The sequence below is a fragment of the Cydia pomonella genome, chromosome 4, assembly GCF_033807575.1.
Source record: "Cydia pomonella isolate Wapato2018A chromosome 4, ilCydPomo1, whole genome shotgun sequence".
NCBI lineage: Eukaryota > Metazoa > Arthropoda > Insecta > Lepidoptera > Tortricidae > Cydia > Cydia pomonella.
Window position 1 is genome coordinate 18,338,560 of NC_084706.1, and position 22,591 is coordinate 18,361,150.

The 22,591-nt window shown below is 34.6% G+C and overlaps 1 protein-coding gene across 1 annotated transcript; it reads left to right on the forward strand.

The window, feature by feature from the left end:
• The first annotated feature begins 12,473 nt into the window (after positions 1 to 12,473).
• On the forward strand, positions 12,474 to 19,179 carry LOC133517212 (signal peptidase complex subunit 3). The gene is made up of 7 exons (XM_061850419.1): positions 12,474 to 12,618; positions 15,087 to 15,251; positions 15,510 to 15,626; positions 16,127 to 16,237; positions 17,677 to 17,827; positions 17,918 to 18,184; positions 18,517 to 19,179. Exons 1-7 carry the CDS (start codon positions 12,573 to 12,575, stop codon positions 18,644 to 18,646), a joined length of 987 nt encoding a protein of 328 aa, XP_061706403.1. The 5' UTR covers positions 12,474 to 12,572; the 3' UTR covers positions 18,647 to 19,179.
• Positions 19,180 to 22,591: the final 3,412 nt, after the last annotated feature.

Here is a 22,591-nt window from a genome sequence, read left to right on the forward strand (position 1 = left end):
CCTCCCCTCCCCCACATAACCTCACGTGTATTTTTTTTTATTTTTTCGTTCGACCTAATTTTAAGATAAATAGTATTGTATAGAGTAAATCTTGTTTAGCCTCGCTATTTTGAAGTGCCAAGTGGAGATTTTTGTTTAACAAAACCGAGAAAAAGTATGTGGTACATATTTTTTCTTAGTTTCGTTCACCATAGAAAAAACACGTGAGGTTTTCTTATACCCCCTTACATATATATATAAACGTGATCTCTCGTGATTTTTACGTGACCCCCGATTTTTTCGATAAGGGGGAGCTATGGAACCTCGCGTGATGTATGCACAAGCTCTAAGTATGTCTACTTTGTACGCAAAATTTTACATTCCCAGTACAAAATCATATACTTATCTCAATTGGTTTTCGTTCCAAACCCACACTGGTAATCATGTTTAAATAAACATATAAAACATTAAATTGGTTACTTAATTGCATTGTGGGTAGACTTCATAGTGGAGAAATACATCAAAGTACAAACAAATATAAATAAAATGATCTCTCGTATCGTTCATTAATAATGGTGACAATAACGAGCATGTCGCCTTTTGTAAATATAACCCGACCTAATAATACACGATCTCTTTACGCAATACATAATACGATAAAACAAAAATTGTGTGTCTACGGGTATCAAATTTACTTCATCGTATAATATTTCAAAGAGCTGTACGCTTGGTTTATTTCCCATGATATCTTAATTAAAGTCGTTTCATGCAACGCCGGGCGCCGAAAGAAACAATGCGGCCTGGAGTTATGAAACTAAGATTAATGTAAGCTGTTTTATAAACTTAATAAGCTCGACTGCGTTTTTTTTTGTTTAGCTTAACTAAGCTAACATGTACGGTTTCTAAAATGGATTTTTGTTTATTAAGCAGCCAGAAGCCAAATTATCTTTCCACTACTTCTACCTCTACCCAACTAAACACTAAACTGTGAACTTTACAAACAATGCACGCAGCGAATCAAGTATTAAGCCATTAACGAGTATCTATACAAAATACCTATTGCGAGTATTTAACTACGCTACCGTGAAATAGACATGGTAATAAATAATATTTATCGAATTGTTTATGAAATAGTACAATAAAATTGTGTAACTGTTTTAAATTATAAGAAACAATTAAATTATCAGTACTTAAACACATAACCCTACTTTCTAGTGAAGTCGCAGTCAAGTAAAATGTTGATATTGGGGCAAATCATGAACAAATGTATAAGTACACGAAAGTGTAATTCATATCATATATTAAAAGAATGACCCCTGAAAGTGTATAAGCGTTAAACCTAGATTCAGCAAGTATTTTCTATAACAAGATTTATTTTTTCGCAAAAATATATACTTTTTATCTACTTTTTTGTGTAGAATTTAATAAGCTTTAATATGGTCTTACACCATATTTTCCTAGATATCGTAGAATTTGAGTAAAACGCAAATTTCTCCAGGATGGTACACATTTTCCAAGATGGCTGCGATTCCTCGTGGTCCCCAAATGTCAAATGGCATGGACATGAATAAGTGGCCTTTATTCACATACTCGTATAAGTATTCATTTCTATTGAAGTACTTATACTTATGCAATTTTTTTCTTATTCCCTCGCAATAGTCGTGAAAAGCACTATGTAATACCTTGGCCGAAAACGCTAAAGATGAACTCGTATTATTTTAGTGGATCGGCCCTCAAACTCACTCGTCCATCTTTGAGCGGTTTTCCGTCCTCTCCTACAATGTACTATTATCAATATAATTTCCACCGAAGCGTGTTAATAGTAGATTGTTAAATAGTCCGAGAATGAAAATGAAATGGTGCCTTTCACCCGAGTTAAACACTCTACTTTTCATTTAGAATACGAGGAAAGTAAAATAGATAAAAAATTAACATTAACAAAACACAGTTATGAGGAGTTAATTATCACAATGGAAATTGTAATCAAATCTATTTAATACCAAAATTTTAATTACTTATCATAAAAAAAGAAGAAAGCGAATTTAGAAAGTACAGTACTCTAGAGCAGACACGCATTATTTTCAGCACACTTTTTAGAACAACAACAACCCACTTTCAGAGCATGAGAAATGAAAACAATATTTGCAGCACGCATTATGTCAGTCGCTGACAGTTATGTCAAACGAAAAGTTAATGTTAAATGCAGAGACATGTCAAACGCTTCGCTTGACAGACAGATGAAGTGTGCAAAAGGGAAGCCATCACGTATATGAACAGGCCATGAGTGCGAAAGAGACAGCCTACATATGAGAAAACGCAACCATTTTTAAGTTCTAAGTCGGCCGAGTCGGCCAAGATCATATTGCCGTATTTTTTGACGTGAATAATATAAGAGAATCAAAAAGAAAAATACATATTAAGTAATTTAGTGAAGATGGTGTCATGTTGTGTGCCGGGTTGTAGTGTTTCAGGGCCAAAAACCCAGGAAAATACTCATTTCACATGTAATTATGATATTCCTAGCGAAATTTTCGTAACGATATTTTATCAAATTAACAGCATAAAAAGTGTAAAAAGCCAATTTATACAGTTCATTATAAGTTTTTCTTCAATTGTGTGTTAATATTTCATCATATTAGTCAATAAGTTACAATATTTTGTGTAAATACCTAAACTGTTACTTTACGCTAGGGCTTGACAACATGTTCATATGACTGCATCGATAACTTGCCGGTATATTAGTAGGTATGGAATTAGTTGTTCACAAGACATCATTAATATATTAACCTTTATAACCGACTTGAAATAATAACGATTGTTATATTACCTTTTTTGAAGGTGCACATGTTTAGCGGTAAATTTAAACTTCACTTTCCAACACAGTACTTGCATTTTAACCACTTTTCCACGGTTTTACCGCCAACACAAGGAAACACAAGATCGCGTATACTTGTACACAGCGTATACACACCCAACCCAAATTGTCAGTAGAAAGAGGCACGAATATCATATTTAAAAAATTAATTAAATTAAAGGTACTATAAGCGTTAATAGGATCTAATAGTAGTAATAATACTCATACCTATAACATTTTTTTATAAAAACAAGCACATTTGAAAAAGTAGTCGATAAACCAGTTAAACATCGATAGATTATTAATATGTTGTAACATGACATCACTATTTTTGTTCGCACACAGACAATTTACGCACACACTTGCATTTCATTTTTGGTCGCACTTTTGAAGTTTGACAGTCGTTCTATACTATCCTTCTTCATTTTCTTTTAAAATATGGCTTCCATCAAATCTATGATGATTTTGCCAATGTCAAGTTTCGTTGTAAGTTTTAAGTGTGCTCGTAGAGCATGACGTTGTTCGGTAGTTGCTTTTAATAAAGATATAGCTGGACTTTACTAAAAGCCACGATGGATTGCCGGATGTTGATTAAAACATGGTTAAACGAGTTTCAAGATTAGATTTTCATTAACTGCACACTTCCACGATAGTTCACTGCATAATAAGCTATCAATACTACACTTTTAACAACATAAATGAGCAAAACACAAAAAAATATTCTCGAGACGTCTTCGCCATCTTGAATCTGAACGACAACCCCCCTATACTATCCTATTTCTATGGTTAAATGTACATTGTCAAAAGCACTAAAGTGTACTAACATTAGAAGAAAATAGTTACTGGCTGCAACTGTATGGTAGCTCTGCTTATCTACGTAGCGAGAAGTCTAGAACTACTTAGAGTAGGACCAAGCTAACTCTGCACGGCTACCGCAATAACAAAGTATGAAATTTCTCTGAAACTATTACGTTTACGATGACAATCCTACACTTTATTTTGTCAAAGTCTGTGCAGACCTTCGAACTCAGGAATTGGTTTTTATTTGTTTGATTTTTTCTCCTACGATAGGTAATATTAAGCCTACAAATAAAAATGTCCAGCAATATTTGCTTTGTGTACTTTCAGAACAGGTGGCTACTATTGAAGATTTAAGTAGGAACGAAGCAAAGAGGAAAAGGGAAGTTTGTTTAGTGCGACAGGTTTATTTTATACCTACATACTAATACAGCGATTCCAGTGGAATGAGGAATACTTAGGGAAGTTTGTTTAGTACGGTACGACAGGTTTATTTTTTTGTTCCTACGTACCCATGTAACGCGTGTTTGTTATACGAGATTACAGAGAGAATTCTATCTAATTAGGCATAACTATGTTGAAGTATTTTCATAGAATAGTATACTTAGAGGCGTATTCTGATTGTACTTGAGGTTATGAATTTGATTCGGATTTATTATGAATATGAGGACACGGGTGCGGGTGCACTGAGGATGCGGAATGTTAAGGTTGGCAACGCGCATGTACCTCTAGAGTTGCAGGCGTTCATAGGCTACGGAGACTGCTTACCATCAGGCGTATGCTTGTTTGCCACCGACGTAGTATAAGTATAAATATGACCTGTCAGTGTTAAAGGTGAAATTTCTTCAAACAGAAATATCCCATACCTAATCCCATATATTTTAAGTATTTTAAATTGTTTAATTTTTAATGGAATAGAATAATAAATCGGGCTTTTGTAATATTTTTTTGCATAGCTGTATCTTTAAGGGGCTATTGAATTCGTTCCTTGTACAATGTTTTTTGTAAGCTTGCGAAACAAGGTTAAATGAAAATATGGTTGTATTTATAGCGGAGTGATTTTGCTATCAGCGCCCGTTTGAACGGCATCGCGTCTGGCAACACAAAGGCTGTCATCGACAGCACAGCGATAGTGGTAGAGACAAGGGCTCCATACCTCTGAAATGCGATCAAACAAACGCTACCTTCCTGTAAACTCTTGGGATCGTTTTGTTTTTATTTACATTGCCTTTCAGTTACCACTTTTAATAGGCACGGCCGATTTTCAGTTTTGCTAAAAAATAATTTTGTATTAAGCAGAAACATCTGCGGACGATACCACAATGCTTAGAAAAAGGAAAAGTGGCACATCAACATCAAACATTTGACAGGGTTCGTTCGTTGCTGTCAAAATCTTTTCCTGGAATAGCTGTCCGTCGTAATAATACAACATCATCATCTTCAAATCTTCATCATCATCGGCTTAAAGGGCTTAAGTACAATCGAGTTTTAAAAATTCCATCATTTTTCAGTACATATTTCAGACATTTTGACTCTACGAAGGTACTGAATTCCCTGAACGCTAAATCGTATTGGTATCATCGACAAAATACCTCTGATATTCCTTTGCTGCACTCCAATCTCGACGTAAATTGAAGTGATCCTTTTAACGATAACTTTGTTGTGATTTGAATTGTCATAGACTTGAACAATTTAAAATATCCAAGGTAATAAACATCTATTTACTATTATCGGCATATTAAGACTGCATTGACCATCCACTGGCGCCCTCATTAAGGGAAATGTGTTGTCTAATAAGCCAATTATTTTTTGGATATGAGTACATATATTAATATTGTTATCCTACTGAAAAATGTGGTCATTTTCCGTTTACTTGATAAAGTAGAAAATAAGCAAAATATAACTACGTGGTAAAAGTTGGGGAATCAGTAAGATAATTCCCCCTTTGAGGGCGCCATTGGACGGTCGACGCAGTCTTCAAAAAAAACGGGGACAACCGCTTCTCCATACAAAAGTTACAGTAGTGCTCATTTTCCGCTCTGGACATTAATATTATAGAATAATATATGTTTACGGAATTTGGTGTACCCACATCTATCAAACTAAAAAAAATCAAACGAAGGGGTCGTTGGATTTATCTCGATTTTACAAGAGTTAGGAGCTTTTAAAAGTTTGTATGAAATTTATTTTTCGCTCCTAATTATTATAATAATGTTTAAAACATCGATAAAATCAAAGCAACGGACATACCTGTGGTTAATAGACATCATATTAACATAAGTAGTAAGCAGTATCGTTCGATACAAACTAACATGCGAGATTTGTCAAAATTGTAAGCAATCGACATTTCATTTCGAACAAAAAGGTATCTCGACTGATATTAGAATAGAGGTCAAATCGAAATGCTTTTTTTCTGAGATTTTCGAAATTTGAATGGCATTACGAAATCGATTTTGATGTAGTAATGAAGCGATTACAACATTTTCGCAGATAAGAAATTTGTTGTAACAAAACAGTTTATCTTAACGTTGGCCATTATTTACGGATTTTTAAGGCATCATAGAAGGATTATAATATGTGTGTAGATCAAATATTTTGCACAATTTTCAATCGTAGCTGAATGCCGGATGGGTCTGTGCCTTCGATGTCAAACATGCCCAAAAATTACAATATGGCGGGCGAATGTTTGAAATGCTACCGTATTTAATTACTCAATAATATATAATTAATGAATCATTATGTTTAAAATTTGTTTTTATTCTTCGCAAGTATGATAAAAAACATTGTGTATAACTCCGGGGGTAAGAATATTGCCAAATCGGGTCTTTAATTCACTCCAGCCTGTGGCTGTCGTGGATTAACACCCTCGTTTCCAAAATTTCTCCTTACCTCGGTGCAATATGTACTATTTTTGCCACATAAACGGCCGTATATTTTTTTAGGTCAACTTAAAATTTTGTTTTTTTCACAGCTTCAAGGGACTGTAGACCTGAGTACCTGAGTTTAACGGACAACAAAAAAAACTATATTCATCCCTTATTTAGGGGGATGATACATTGTAAGAAAACGATAGTATAGTTGTGTTTATGCTCCAATGGCAAGCGACCCTTACCAAACTATAGTTAATCTACTCGTATTTATAGAGTCGGACTAAGTGAACGCTGCAAAAACTTTACAATGACAAAGTCTGGCAGTAAATTACGAAATTTATAATGACATGGCCACACTGTGTTTTGTCAAAATTGTTACAAAATTAGCAAACTCTATCTCGAAATAAATAAATCTAAACAAATTATTTAATTCCAGGTCATGAATCCAACAGATTGTTATTTAAGAACACATCAAAGCAGCTTAAGTATCCAAATGATAAGTATCAAATACAGAACAATTCTTTTAAAATCAGAACATGTCTGTTTCAGCCGCAAATCTACGTGAATGCAGTGTTCGCTGATTGAACGAGGTTAGACGAAATCGGCTTATCGTCCAGCGATGGCGAATGGGGAATAATTTCATTTCATGTAGGTATGCACTTGCACCGGTAGCCGCTTCGCAAAATGCAAATTGACAACGTGAATATATCAATATCTTTAATGAACAAAATTGGAAGACGACATGAATGGCATAAATTCACTTTAAAAGCTTTTGCATTTTTGCTTCTGCTCAACCAGTGGGCGTAGAGTATAATCTTGGTTTAATAGCAGTAAAGAAAATGTAACCCGCAAAAAAATCCAAATAAATACATTAATACATTCTTTTTCGCTACAACCCAGTATACTTTCAGTTGAATCATAGTCAGACTCATTTCACTAACAAATTCCAAAAGTAAAATTCGATCCGGAAGCAAGCATGAAACTTGGCATGCATGTACCATATGTAGGTAAGAAAAAGACGGAGAGAAGAAAATATAAACGGCAAGCAACTTGTCAAGTGGATGCTTTTCCCCACTTTTATGTCCTATTTTCCAGTTTTTCATGTTTTTTAAAATTTAATGTTACAACAAAACTATCTATAAAAGAAAATATTAAATGTTCTACAATAGTTGTGCCTTTAAAGTATATTATATAAAATAAATAAATAAATAAAGTTTTATTTCAGGCAACACGTACAGTTGTACACCCTTATCAAAATACAATTTATAATGTCAAAATAAATATTGGTATGACTTGTGGTTTTAAATTATGTGTGGCCCAAGTTTTGACTAAATATTTCTTTTTATCCCATACGACGCTGGAAGAACGTGGGAGATGTCGGCCCATCAAAAACAATTTTATTTGTCAAGAGAAGTACTGTAAATCAACATTTGGTGATTTTTTACGGTTATAGTCAGTCCATTGCCCATCTCTCGACATAAGTATAAAGGCTTTCTTGCTGGATTTATGTTATTGCGATAGTACCTATATGATGAACAGAACAAAATCGCTCGTCAAAATTTGTACCTCGCATAATTTCAAAACTATAATTCCTAGCAACATACTTTAATAAAGAATATATTGTTCATTGGTTGTTTTGTTGTAATTCCAACTGTTTTCCTAATAACGATGGAAAACTGGAGAGGACACAACAGTGAGAAAAATAGTGGGGAATACCCACTTGACAAATTATAAAAAATAAATAATTATTATACGACAATTTTACACAGAACCTTAGTACAAATACAAATAAGTTATTGAAAAAAGTATTGTACAGTGGACACTTACGGCCCGATTCGAAGAATGAAATACGATAACGATAAGTTCTGGTTTAGATAAGTTTAGATCTTATTGTAATCACTGCGGAATCGAAATAAACGTTAATTTTGACATGTCGTTTAGTCATCGATCTTTTAAACATCTTTCCAAGATCTTAAACGTGTCTTAATCATTTTTAGAATCGGGCCGTTAAAGACTAAGGATTAAGGATAAGGAAAAGTTTACAAATGCTCACGCCCTAGGAGTTCCTGTGTTTCAGGCAATATAGGACAATATTAATTAATTTATAATTATTCAATTAATTATAATAATAAATAGTACACAATAAAAATCTTATCGCCTTAACAAAATATTTTATTTAAGTATTCTATGTCAAAGTGCAGTAAGTAATCATTTTACGACTATTAGTAAGGTCTCTGTATCATCGTATGTCATATTTTGAAGGGCGCGTCGTTGAGTATTCTTACAACCAGCATAGCTAAGTGGGTAGGTATAAGTCTAGTTTTGCATTTAACCTGTTGTACAAAAAATGGGCCAAAAAAGACAAAAAATCTATATGAAAATACGTGCTTTGTTGGTACGGTTTGAAAACATATAATATCTTTGCGTATAATAATTACTTACGTATAATAATAATTACATATAATAACTATATTCAGTGTTGAAAAGAATTTTGGTGCTGCTTTAGTGTCGTGCTTAATATAAATAGTTGACGAACAGTTAGTACTTCACATGATTTCTAAATAAAGGAGTTCAGTGGGGTATAAGAATGGGCGGTAAGTGTATAATAGTAAGCACAGTAAAGCTAGTGGTGTGGGTACTAGACGACGATATATAACCTGAATAATAGACGATATATAAATGAAACATTTACTACACTAGAACACGTATAATTTGAACCATTGAAGATAAATAAAAAAAATCACAACCTATCGTTTATATATTTACACGGTGTATAAACTGAATTTTTATAAAAACACAATTTTAACGCTTCTAATTTTAAATGGCTAATTTAAACTCGAATAGATGTGTATGTCTGTCTTCCGCATGAAGGAATAGGTACAAAAAAAACTCGGCTGAAAATTATTTGTGAATAAGATGAATTGATGAGATGCGAATGGAATGAACGATGATGGCTAATTCACTTGGAGGAAAGAGATCTAAATTTAAAACCGAAGATTTATAAAGTTCGACGGATGAGGCTGTTTGAATTTTAAGATTATAAAATGCGGATCACAGATATTAAACAAGGGATAAATGGCAAACCTAAAAAAATATGGCACACAAAAAAAACACAATAAATAATTAACTGGTTACAAAAAGGGAATCGAAAGCTACCATTGAAAATTTAACTAAAATAAAATTTTGAGGTTCAGGAATCTGTGAAAAGGTACAGATGAAAACACGCGTAAGGCTACTCGTCGCTGAACTCTAAAGTTTACTTGCGGAACCACGCGGAATACGGGCTCGACTCCTCCAACCGACTATGGTTTGCCGATCGTCTCAAAAAAAATCGGTATTCAGGAACACCTTCCGGAGTCCTCTCGACGGAGGGTTCAAAAGCTTTCCTATGCACTTGGCGATCACGATAACCAATACCACGGCTCGATCGGATCTGTCGCGCACTTCCAAATTCGGTAGAATATAACGCACTGGATCAGAATATTGAAATGGTAATAGGAAACTTTTTACTAGAAACTATACTCTTATTAAGAAATTAAATCAATCCGGTCAAACACCCAAGGTACAAAATGGACTTTTCAATCCCAGAATCACAATCGATCTCCCATCACTTCCAAAACAAAATTCTCCATCTTGACAATCTCGAACTCTCCAAAATTTTAATTTCAAAATTAGCGCAAATACTCTCTTTATTCAATTGCTACCAGCCATAAAAAGATTCAAAAAGTTAAAGGTTAACATACCCCGGTAAAGTAAAAGACGAGTTTTGATATAAGCGCCATCTAACGGTACTCGCGTGAATCAACAACAGCGAAAAACTATCACTGTTCAAGCACAATCTCGAACTGGCTAACTAAGGAACACGGAAGTAGTTCCATAGAACGTCGATAGATGTAGCGTCACGCTACAATAGCTATTATTTATACACTGATAGATACATATAGTAAAACATCTATAGCTAGGATTTTTTTTTGTCAAAAACACAAATAAATGCGCTTGCCAGAATTCGAACCCGGGACCTCCTGCTTCGTAGGCAGGGTCACTACCGAGTACCGACTAGGTTAGGATGCGGTTTCTGATTGATTCCTCTTCTATTTTTTTCTCACCTACAGATGCTGAATTTTAATTTGTTGTAAGCTTTAAAAAAGACAAAAGTAATCGCTGAGTTCCCTCAAAAATAAAATTGCGCTTTTATAGAAGCAATTTTCATATTTTTAGCTTTTATGCATAAATTCTTACAAATTTTTAAAGTGCGTTTTGACTTAGGTATGTTCGTGATTTTTTTCTATCAAGCGAAAGTCAAAAAGATCCTCAAGATTGCTAATTACATTTTCGGAGACTGTATTGAACGCATTGTTATCTAAATAAAAACCGGTCAAGAGCATGTCGGGCCATGCTTAGTGTAGGGCTCCGTAGTTACCCTTCCGAGGCTTCCGACATTCTACATTAAATATCGAATGCGAGGAAACAAAATAAGACAACGCAAATTATGCTAAATCAGTATAATTAAATAATAAGCATGTGGACATGATTTTTTCCTTAGGACGTAGCGAGATACATTTAGATTGCAATATTTATGAAAAAAACGTTTTTTTTAGCAAACTACAGTAATTTTAAAATGATTTGTTCATAAAAGAATGATTTTTCATTCTAAAACTGCCAATAGTTTACGGATGAGTAATGACTCATACGAACAATGAAACTGTTTAAGAGAATTTAAATATTAACAATATAATTACTAAAATAATCGATTTTTGTATTATATTTTAATTTATTACATGAATAATGGCCAAATAACTCCAAAAACCCATCTAATGTGAAGCGGCTGTAGAGTCAGACCAAGATAAGTTGGCAGCGGTTTTGACAACCCATACAGTACAGGTGTTATTCTAAACGTCAAACTTCTATGAAATTATGACGTTTACTTAACACTTGCACAGGCTGGGCTATCAAAATCGTTGCCAACTTAGCTTGGCCTGCATCTACGTCTTTTTACTATGAATGGGAGACTTTTGTGATAACTCAAAAACGACTTATCATGTTCGCTATAATTGTCATTTAATGTTTTATTTTAGTTCTATTATTTTTACGATTCTTTTCATATTTTTTGACCCATGTTCGGACTTTGTCGGATCCATTGATTTATAATAATTATATATCCATGTCAAATTGCAACTTTCTAGCACTAACCTTCACGGGGCAAAGCCTCGGACAGACAGACATATACCTATAGACGGACATGGCGAAACTATACAGGTTGCTAGTTGACTACGGAACCCTAAAAAGCGGTACGATTTTTCAAAAACTCCACTCTCTGAATCTACGGCACGTTAAGTTCTTTGAAATTGTATTTTTTCAACGGTCTGCCAAAATTAAGAGAGTCATTTTACCACAATGGCTTTGTTTGAAACCCTCCCCCGGCTATGAAGTGCTACGGCAATTTTCCTTAATGTTAAACAAAATAGTAGAGGACTTAAAATAATAAAGATTAGAAGGTGGCAACCGTAGTGAAATCATTTTAATCATACTGTTACGCACATTATTGATACCCCACATTAGGTATTGATATACCTAGTACATCGCACTCTAGTTATTTCATTAGGTTATTGTAATACGCCTTCGTAAGGAGTCCAAAAAGGGATTATTAGGATAATATATAAAATGATGGATCAATGTAAATATTTTAACTTAGTAAATGTATTTATACCCTTGTCATTATTATTTTCATAGTCCGAAATATTCTTCGAAGTGCTGTCATTTTACTCTGTCATTCTTAGTGCAGTATACTAATTAATGTATTCTAGTTACCTACCTGGTATTAACTTTCCTGTCTTTCAAGATTATTATATAAATACGTAGGAAGATAAGTCACGGTATCGGGTATCAAATCTTACCCATCACAAATCTAATCAGTGAGACTTATCACTTAAATATGCGATGTGATTCCCCTATACGATAACTAGGTAAATTGACAAAGCAAATAATTACCTAGTTGCATTCGTCAAACAATGAAAGCGGGAGTAATAAGTTAATTACGATTCCAAAAACGACTGTTTATTTTGGTAAACAATATGACTAGGGTCAATTTAGTGATAACAGTGTTAGTTTTAGTGTCATGTGAGTATTGAACATTAGTCATGTCATGTGTAATCGTCGATGTGACGCGAACGTCATCTAAGGATAAATATTATGTATTTTAAGGACCATTCCCGGATTTCCTTCTTCTTTTTCATGTTATTAATTATTTTGTCGTGCAATTTATAGGAAAACAGTAGAATTATTTCAATATTTTCCTGAGATGGCGAAATAATCAAAACAATAAATAACCCATTACATACCTACGCGTCATAGCTTAGCTCTAAACAGACCCGCCTAAGATACCTTATAATTTGCAAGTTAGATTTAATTAAGTAATACGTCATACCCAATTGGTAGCGAGGCGATTAAACTAAATTGTTGCGGGTTTTCCTTTTTTATAGCAGTTATGAACGTCCTTTCCCTCCCTACAGCCTATCAAATTAGAAAATGAAGCTAAGTTTTCCGCCAAGAAGACATACAAATGTACCTGTATAGGTTAGGTACCTTATTTACTGTCCTAAAGTTTGTGAAGTGAGTGTCGTATTACCAAGGTGTGTAATGGGCAGACAGCGATATATTAATTTATTTTTTGTCGTAAGCACTGAATAAATAATAGTACTACCGTATAGAGAGGAAACTTTCTAAAAGACCAAAGTTTGACAGCGAATCAGGAACAAATCATGTTGTCCCTTTCTAATGTATGGCACTATTTAGGGTTGTCAAAATTCAAGTGATTATCTTATCTGTGGTTGTGAACGCAAAGGAACGTCAAGTTCTGCCAACCCTAATAATTGCTCGTAGCAATGCTGAGTCGTAAGTCATGTAGGTACTTAATTACTCTGGCCTCCTATGTAAATCGTCTAAGAATAAATGGGTCCCAAAAACTTCATAACCAAAAAGGTAACGACTCACCAATTATGAGGGCTCTTCTGTCTCCGGTATACTGTTTCTCGGGCGGACACTATAAAATGACCAATGTCAATGTAGCATAGATATAAAATATATCACATAAATATAACTATGGCAATAGATGTGTATACTTAGACTGAAAATAAAAATGAAGAAAATACAAAGGTACAGCCAAAGGTAAAGACAATATGTTTATACTTTCCACCTTCTTTCTTTTTAATAAGGCAAAATATGTAAACATATTTTAACGTCAACTGTACCTAACTCAACTACTTACGTAACTTCAGCAGTTTCATGATCGGGCCGCCGATGATGAATGAAAACGCGTATCTAAAGCAATACTTACCTGTCTTCATCCAAGGGAAATTTCGCCATAGAATCCCTTTTTTCGTGATTTACACGAGTGGCTCGCTTGCCACATATTTCACACTTAATAAACCGTTTTCTCGGTGGTATTGTAGAAAACTCGCTCTTTACTCTGATCACGGTTCACTATTTTCGATTATATCACTAAATAAAAAAGAAATTGCACGAAATATCGAACAAAACATTGAAGCCTTCATAACAAACAAAACAATTAGGTTTGACAGTTGACTTGATGTAAACTTGACAGAATAAATAGCACTGACGTTTTCTTTTACTTCGTTGGCAATGATTTGCGAAACAAACTCCATACAAAACTTGTTCTGTTCCTAGTTGCGTCAGCCTGTTCGTGTCATATACGATGACGCGCAGACCTTTAAAGGTTAGATTTGACAAATCTGCGAGTCACCATATTACTACCTAATTAATAAAAATATTACTACCTAATTATTAATAATTAGGTAGTAATATTGATACCGAATAAAATACTAAAGATTTGGAAATAGAGATAGAGATATATTATGTAAGTATAGATAGAGAACCTGATTTGGGAACTATTGGGGATTATTATGCCTCGAGTGCCTCGACCACGTTATAAACTTATCCAAGCGAAAAAATTGACCGAGAGCATGCTCAGTGTAGGATTCCGTAGTTACCATTCTATCACGCTTTGTACGTCTTTTTAAAGAAGACTTGTTGCAATAACTCAAAAACAGCATGACCGATCATGTTCGCTATAGTTTTCATCGAAAGTATTTATGTATTAAGCTTATGTTTTATGATTCTTTTTTGGAGGTTGGGGGGGGGGTATATTTGTTTTCCTTCGGAGCGATCTGCCGCCATGCATGATTTATGTATCCATGCCAAATTGAAGCTTTCTAGCACTAACCTTCACGGAGCAAAGCCGCGGACGGACAGACAGACGGACATGGACTGGCGAAACTAAAGGGTTCCTATTTAACTATGGAACTCTAAAAAAGAAATGTAAGTATGTACAGCGGTAGGCGGTGCTAGCAAATTTTCTTAGTGCTTATTTTGCTGTGGCGCTCAGATCTACAATAAACTAACAATAAACAAAAATATAGTACCTAAATCGTTGAAGTAAATTCGGGGTAAGTAGGTAAAACTAATACATAACCTACTTTTTTGAAGGCAGTTAATTAGTTTTTTCCTTTTGTACATGAATGAACTGTATTATCTAAGCTTGTTTATGCTAAACCAACTACGAAACACAGGTGCAGTACTGGTAGTATCACAATCAAATGAAGTAAGTCGCTGCTTCCAATTCACGTGGCTGGGTCCTCAGTACAATAACAACAGCGTGTTCCTCAACGCCACCTGTAACGACGCGACCCGGCTGGCGAGAGGAGTGCCGTGCCAGAAGCCTTTGGTGGCATCTTGTAAGTTTCTTTTTCTAGTCGTCGACTGTACTGGTTGAATTAAGATTTTGTGTACTAAACTTTAATAGGGTACTTTTCATGTATAAATACATATTATAGGACATTATCAAGTAATTTTTCACAGTAACTTATTTGAGGTAAACTTTCCGCGGCGTGTCATATCTTTTGTTCTTCTCTAAATGCTGTTTTTTCCTGGTTATACGCCCCCTCCACCATCTTGGTTACGTAAATACACAACTTCACACATTGCATCCACAGACGACGGCACATGGCCCGACGTGGAGTACATATGGACGCACCATTCACTGGAAGCCTCGTGCATTTTGGGTCCTAACGATGTCTGCGCACAATATACATACTACTTCAATGACATAGGTATGTATATGCGCTCGTTACGTGAGTCTATACTGCTAATCTTTTATTAACTTTGCCAACTACCTACTCAACATTTTAAATAGTGGATAAATATTATGTATAACGGGTGTAAAGGGCAGTTTTAAGACAGAGTCCCATTTTCTCTTAACTATGGTGATTGGTGACATTTACTTAAGTATCCTCCAGAAAAAAATTGACGGTTTTATGGTATTTAAATTAAGCTCATTGCACTCACATTCACATTTGATACGATTTCCCGCGTAATACGCCGTTTTAAGTATTCTAGTATATTGTTTTCGTACATTATTTCACAGTTAATAAGTTTTCCGCGTTATTAATGTGGTTTCTTCAGAAACTTCTTAAGGGGGTCTTATTCAAGCTGCATTATTTGCACAATAAAGTCTCTAGACGCTAGGCTAAATTTTTCCATACCTACCAAAACACAGTCCATGACTGTGTTGTTTGTTTTGTTTCATTTTGCATAAAATTTGTATTAACAGCGGAAAACTCTACATACATGTGCACGAGAGCGGTCGATCAGCTCGGAAACGCTATCAACAACGGCTGCTACCAGTCGACCAACGGGAGCTGGGCCACTAGGGTGTGCTTCTGTCGCTCCATACCAGGAGGGGTCCCGTGCAATAGTTCCGACATCTCCAGAGTGGTATCGGTATTCACAATCGTTTTAGCCTTGGCATTAGTGGTTGATAGGAGAGTGCTTACCCAATGATTTAGGATGATAGGATGTTACAATAAATGACAATGGTGACAATCTGTATTGTTTTATTCATTGCGACCTTGTATGCTACGCCAAGAGTACCTACCTACCTTGTACTTTACAAACAAGTAAATTTAGAAAAAAAAACCGATAGCGAAAGTTGAATAAACCTTGAATAAAAACTAAACATGAATACTTACCTACCTATTCCACTCGACATGGTAAGTCCCATAATAATCTAATCTCACCATAATAATTTTATATATATTTCTTACTTTCAAGTCTTTAGCGACACTCGTATCTCGTATAAAGTAAAACCAATCGAGTGACGAAAGAGCGTTTTCACATTGTCTGATCTGGGGGGTCTACCACGAAAATCGAAATCGCAAAATGCGGGGATCTTTCTCTTTTACTCTCAAGATGTAATTAGAATGACAGAGAAAAATGCCCGCAATTTACGAACTTCGATTTTCGCGGTTATAGCCCTGATGTCGGATATACATTCACAATGTCGGGGCGCGAGGTGTAGATAGATGCCAGTTGGGGGAAACTGCAGCGTTCGGACGCTCTCGGCTCCGTTGGGCTCAGCATTACTACGAGCAATTATTAGGGTTGGCACAACTTGACGATCCTTTGCGTTCACAACCACACCACAGATAAGATAATCACTCGAATTTTGACAACCCTAAATAGCCGAAAGGGATAGTGCCATACATTAGAAAGGGCCAACATGATTTGTCCCTGAATCACTATCAAACTTCGGTATTGTAGAAAGTTTCCTTTCTGTACGAGTACTATTATTTATTCTGTGGTCAAGGTTCCAAATTCAATAAGAAACTAAACGAGTTTGGCACTGGGACAGGCTATATAATAAAATCATTAAAAAAACATATGTCAAAATAACATCCCACCGATGTAAAAATTAAGCCTTTCGTACCATTTGCCCCAAACATAATCGTACCATCGCATCCGCGCTATCATTTTTCAAATTTGCCGCCTTTTTCTTATTACAGGTTTGCCAGAATCGATATTACATTTGCAATGACAAACATGTCGCTTTTTGTAAACCTATAAGTATTATAAAGAAAAGTATATAGCTACCATTCTTTATATATATCATTCCTATTATATTTATTTCTTCATATTATGTATACCTACGCATAAAGACACGGTTTTATTTCCCTTATCAGAATATAAGTTTTTAAATGGTTTTTGAACACACTTTAGTGACGTTTACAATTGACGTGTCCTTAAACGTCAAACAGTTGTTGCGGAGGTTAGCATTGTAGCCACCGCTAAAAGAAATTTGTATTTATTCAATTTTAATTTAAGCTGCAAAAATGTATTCAGTGTTAACGAGAGGAAACGCTATATTAACGTATACACTTAGCGTACTAGCATGCTTAACTTTCTTGTGTTTTCTGTCTACATTAACTGTGGATTATAGAACTAATGCCCAAATGAACACAGTAAAAGTAGTCGTGTAAGTTGAGTAAAATTATCTTTATACATTGCTGTAACCTGTGTGTTCTTTAAAATGTCTTAACCCCGTTAAACATTTATTTTATTACAGCAAGAACGTGCCGGATTATGGAGTTTCTAGGGAGAGAAATGATCTTGGCTTCCTTACTTTCGATTTGAAGACTGATCTATCCCATTTGTTCAACTGGAATGTGAAACAGCTATTTTTGTACCTCACAGCAGAATACATTACTCCCAACAATGAGCTCAACCAAATTGTACTTTGGGACAAGATTATTCTAAGAGGAGAAAATGCTGTTCTTGACTTTAAAAATATGAACACGAAATACTACTTCTGGGATGATGGTAAAGGCTTGAAGTAAGTAAAACACATAAAATATATTGTATATTTTTTTTTTTTCTATTCAGATTCTTATTCAGCTGGTTTCTTTTAATTAATATTTCTGTTTAAAAATATTTAAAAAAATACATAGATCACATTTCAGAATTTTGTTTGTGTGAGCCAAACAAGTACTACAAATGTATAAGATTGGAAACATGAAGATCTCTAGAAAATAGTGATTAATGTAAAATTAAATGAAAGTTCTTCACCCTGCTTTACCTATGCCAGAACAAAAATGACAAAATCAGAAAACAAGTCAGGCATGTGTAATGTTCTAAATAATAATCCACAATGTTGTATGTTTTCAGGGGCCATAACAATGTAACACTAACTCTATCATGGAACATCATCCCCAATGCAGGGTTGCTGCCAAACATCATGGCCCTTGGCTACCACTCCTTCAGGTTCCCAACTGAGTACACTCAGACTAGAGTGTGATCAACATTGCATTTTGCTTTTAAAGTATCTCAGTAAAGTATTAGGTAGGTTGTACACCTCGGCAAATGTTTTTTCACAAATATCTATAATCGAGGAGTGGATCAGGTGTAAAAATTAAGAAAAAATTGTGCCTCAGAATTTTACAGCTGAACTATACTGCGCCATAATATATGTTTTGTGGTAGCTGAATTGTACCCTGGGTATCCAATCCACTGATGCAGTACACTGTGTATTGGATTCACAGGGTACAATTTTGAAATGTTAACTTCCAGCAACCAGAGTTGAGTTACCACATATAATATACATATGGAGCCCTACTAAAACATATGCTTCAACTGTCAAATTCAAGGCATAAATATTTCTTGGACTGCAGACTTCTATATTAATAACTGGTATCATGTATGTCACTTTCCCTTTGTATGCTATCTGTAGCAGAAGAGACAGATTGCCGAGATGCATAATCACAGACAGTACTGTAAATGGATGAATGAGGTGTGATATAAGATCATAAGAGAATACACGTTTTCTGTAAATGTTGTTTCATTACACTTTAAATGTTGCTATAATCGAGGCCATTAGCCACTTACATACATGTTTTTGGTCTATATCACCATTCTTATAAGGTTGTATTGAACGACTTTACCAAAGATGTATTTTAGTGATGATAAAATTCCTTAGGGGTCATCCAAAAAAAGGGGTGGGAAAAAAAAACCCTGTACCACTGGTAACGACTTGGTGGTAGATAGTGGGAATAACCTATTTTTGCCATATCATTGAAGAATAATATGTCTCATTAATAATTACAATTCGGACAAAAAAAGCTTGCCCTACTTACCTAGGCATGTAACCTTGAATATTGCGAATCGGTTATAATATGACAAACTACCATAGAGTAAAGATATTATCAGAGGTAATTTGACTTATGACAAACTGTGACACTGGAATGGCGGATGGTTTGAAAGTGTGCGCGTAGACGAGTGATACCATGTAAAACATATTCTCCCTAATGTAATAATTATTTTTAAAATAAAAAATGCATTGTTTTATGTTTGACAATAAATATGTACCTGATGTAATAGGTCTTGAAAATGCGTAATATTGCATAATTACTTTGTGCAAACATTATTTAAAATAATAATATTTTGCATCGAAATAATATGTTAGTTTTTTTTTTTAATTTATACATTTAACTTGAAACATATATCTTTAAATCATAAGTTTTAAACAAAAAAATATGTTCCAGATCGGAAAATATGATAAATTATGATCGAAAATTGATAAATATCGATTATTTATAAATTTATAAATAATCCTGAAATACTTTTAAACAGATATAGACTAAATTACAAATATCTACGTAGGTATATGCTTTTATAAGTCTTAACACATGCGCACCATATCTACGGACTCAAATTACATGTACCGCGTGCAAACACTATAAAATCATAATATTTAATATTAGATGAAATCAATTGTTAAAAGACATTAGAGACATCTGATTTTGAACAAAAATATAATATACATAACAAACAAATGTTTACTATCAAATATTAGTCATAAAAGTGTCTACACCGTGGGCCAATTAAACCCGACAGATTTTAACCACGCATTCCTGAGGTCATAAGAAGCAAAAAAAATTTTTTTTTTTTTGCCGAAAAAAAAATTTCCTTTTGCGTTTTCTGCACACAACACGTTATTTATTTTTACACCTTGGTGAAAAAAAATCATTACAACGAATAAGTAGTTTTTTTTTATTTACAGACGAAAATTGCGAGTTTACTTTAAAACTTTAATATCTGTCAGTAGGTATGTCAAAACCAAGTCACATAGTGGCAGCGTCACAGCTATAAAGGCGTTTTTGACTAAGTTATAAATGAAACATATTTTCACAGAAATTGTCATTATCTCTAAAACAAGACCGATTTCAGAAAACATTGTATGACATTTTAGTCTCTAAATGCGGTCAAGAATACACCTTTGAAATCTGTCGGGTTTAATTGGCCCACGGCAAACTCATTATTTTCGGGAAATTACCATACCGACTTATTTTGAAATTCGCAAGCAATAATTTATCCATTTACCTAAATAATTTCTTATAAGTACATAACGATTTAATAAGAAGGGCATCAATTACCCTACTTTCGGGAAATTACCCTATTCCACCTACTGGTCATACTCCTGTTCCGCAGAAATTGAAATATCTTGATTTTACGTACGATAACATGATAATTGATAAACTTACCTATAAAACGTTATCCCATCTCTTTTTTTTCGTCTGATCTATATAATTCTTATAACACTTGACCACTCATGTCGGCATATTTTATATTTTTCTTCCACCATTTACTCAAATGAAATGTCGATCCGACTGACGGCAAATTGGTGGATGAGGGCATAGAGATAACTGTCAATGTCTGTGTGTCACCCGTAAATACTAGGAAATTGGTGGATGATGGAATCCTAGTTGTGTTTTACCGATACTCCGTCCACAGTATTATTAGTCCAAGCAAACTACCTTGTTTTACCGATTCGCAATATTCAAGGTATCCCTATATATCCGTCTGTCTTCACCACTGAACCGATTGAGATGAAATTTGGTATGTATGGAGATAGATTGAGACTCGAAGACGGACCAAAGAGTAGTATTATGAGACGGACATAGGGGACCGTGCGCGTTGGAGGGTCTGCCATCTTGTGGTCTGAATCGGAACCATAAACATGCACATTTACACGTCAAGTGTTTTCTTGTGCATAGTAGGTTCTGCCATCTTGTGGGCTACATCGGAACAATAAACATCACATTTACGCTTCGCGCCAAAAATCTGACAGCTCCTGTGCTGCCTCCTACAGTTCATGCACGCTCCCTATAGGTAGGATAGTTTTTATCAATCAACGTCATCATTCCACGTAGAACGTAGGTAAACGAAGTTGCGTTGCGGTATTAGATATGCATTAGGCAAGTTTATTTTGTGATGTTTTGGAAATAATAAACACCTAAAGCTTATGCTTTTGTTCCTTAAAACTAGGTACGACAGTGGCGGGTTTCTGATATTCGCTATGTGCACGACTGTCACGCAATCTAGAGGAAAACGTCAATTCACTACATCTTATAAAACTACTCCAAAACTAAAAATTCCTGAACGGATTTTCATACTATACTTTCATCTATCAATAGAGTGACTGAGGTAAGTATATAACTTGTTAAGGTTTTGTGTAAATTCGTTGAAATACAAACGATGTTGTCGGAAAAAATCGCGCTGGCTAGGCTAGCTTTAATCGAAATGCTGCCTAATCCATTTGAGCCATAACAACACAATGTACGGTGGGGTGGTCTCTCTTTCATGGCTCTACAAAACTCTGCGATGTTGAATGTCTATCTTTTAAGGATAACTTACTATACCCATTCTTAACTTCTAGAATAAGACCACATAATATGCAAAACTATTTACACCGATACAGTATTAATAATTATCAAATTTAATTAGTTTTATGTTTAATATATTTTAGTATGTATTTCCATGAAATAAATTATTGTTTTTATTATCAAATTAAATACGTTAGTTATTATATTAAGAATTTCATACAGATTGAAATGGTTCCTCACACCATACAATTTAAATGAATATTTCAGGAGTAATCGTAAATTAAAGATTAATTTCGAGCTACCGCAATTAGTTCTAATTTTTACCACCTTATGCGCTGGGATCGCTTTACTTACCCCCACCATGCACTTCGCACGTAGCCAATACGCCTGGGCTATAATCGCGAAAATCGAAGTTCGTCAATTTCGGGCATTTTTCTGTCACTCCATTTACGTCTTAGTGAGAGTAAAAGAGAGAGATCCCCGCAATTTGCGATTTTCGGTTTTCGCGGTAGGCCCCCTGCTCAGTATGAGAACCTGGCTGAAGAGATAGAACTAGGAGAACAGCTCAATAAAAGTCATAG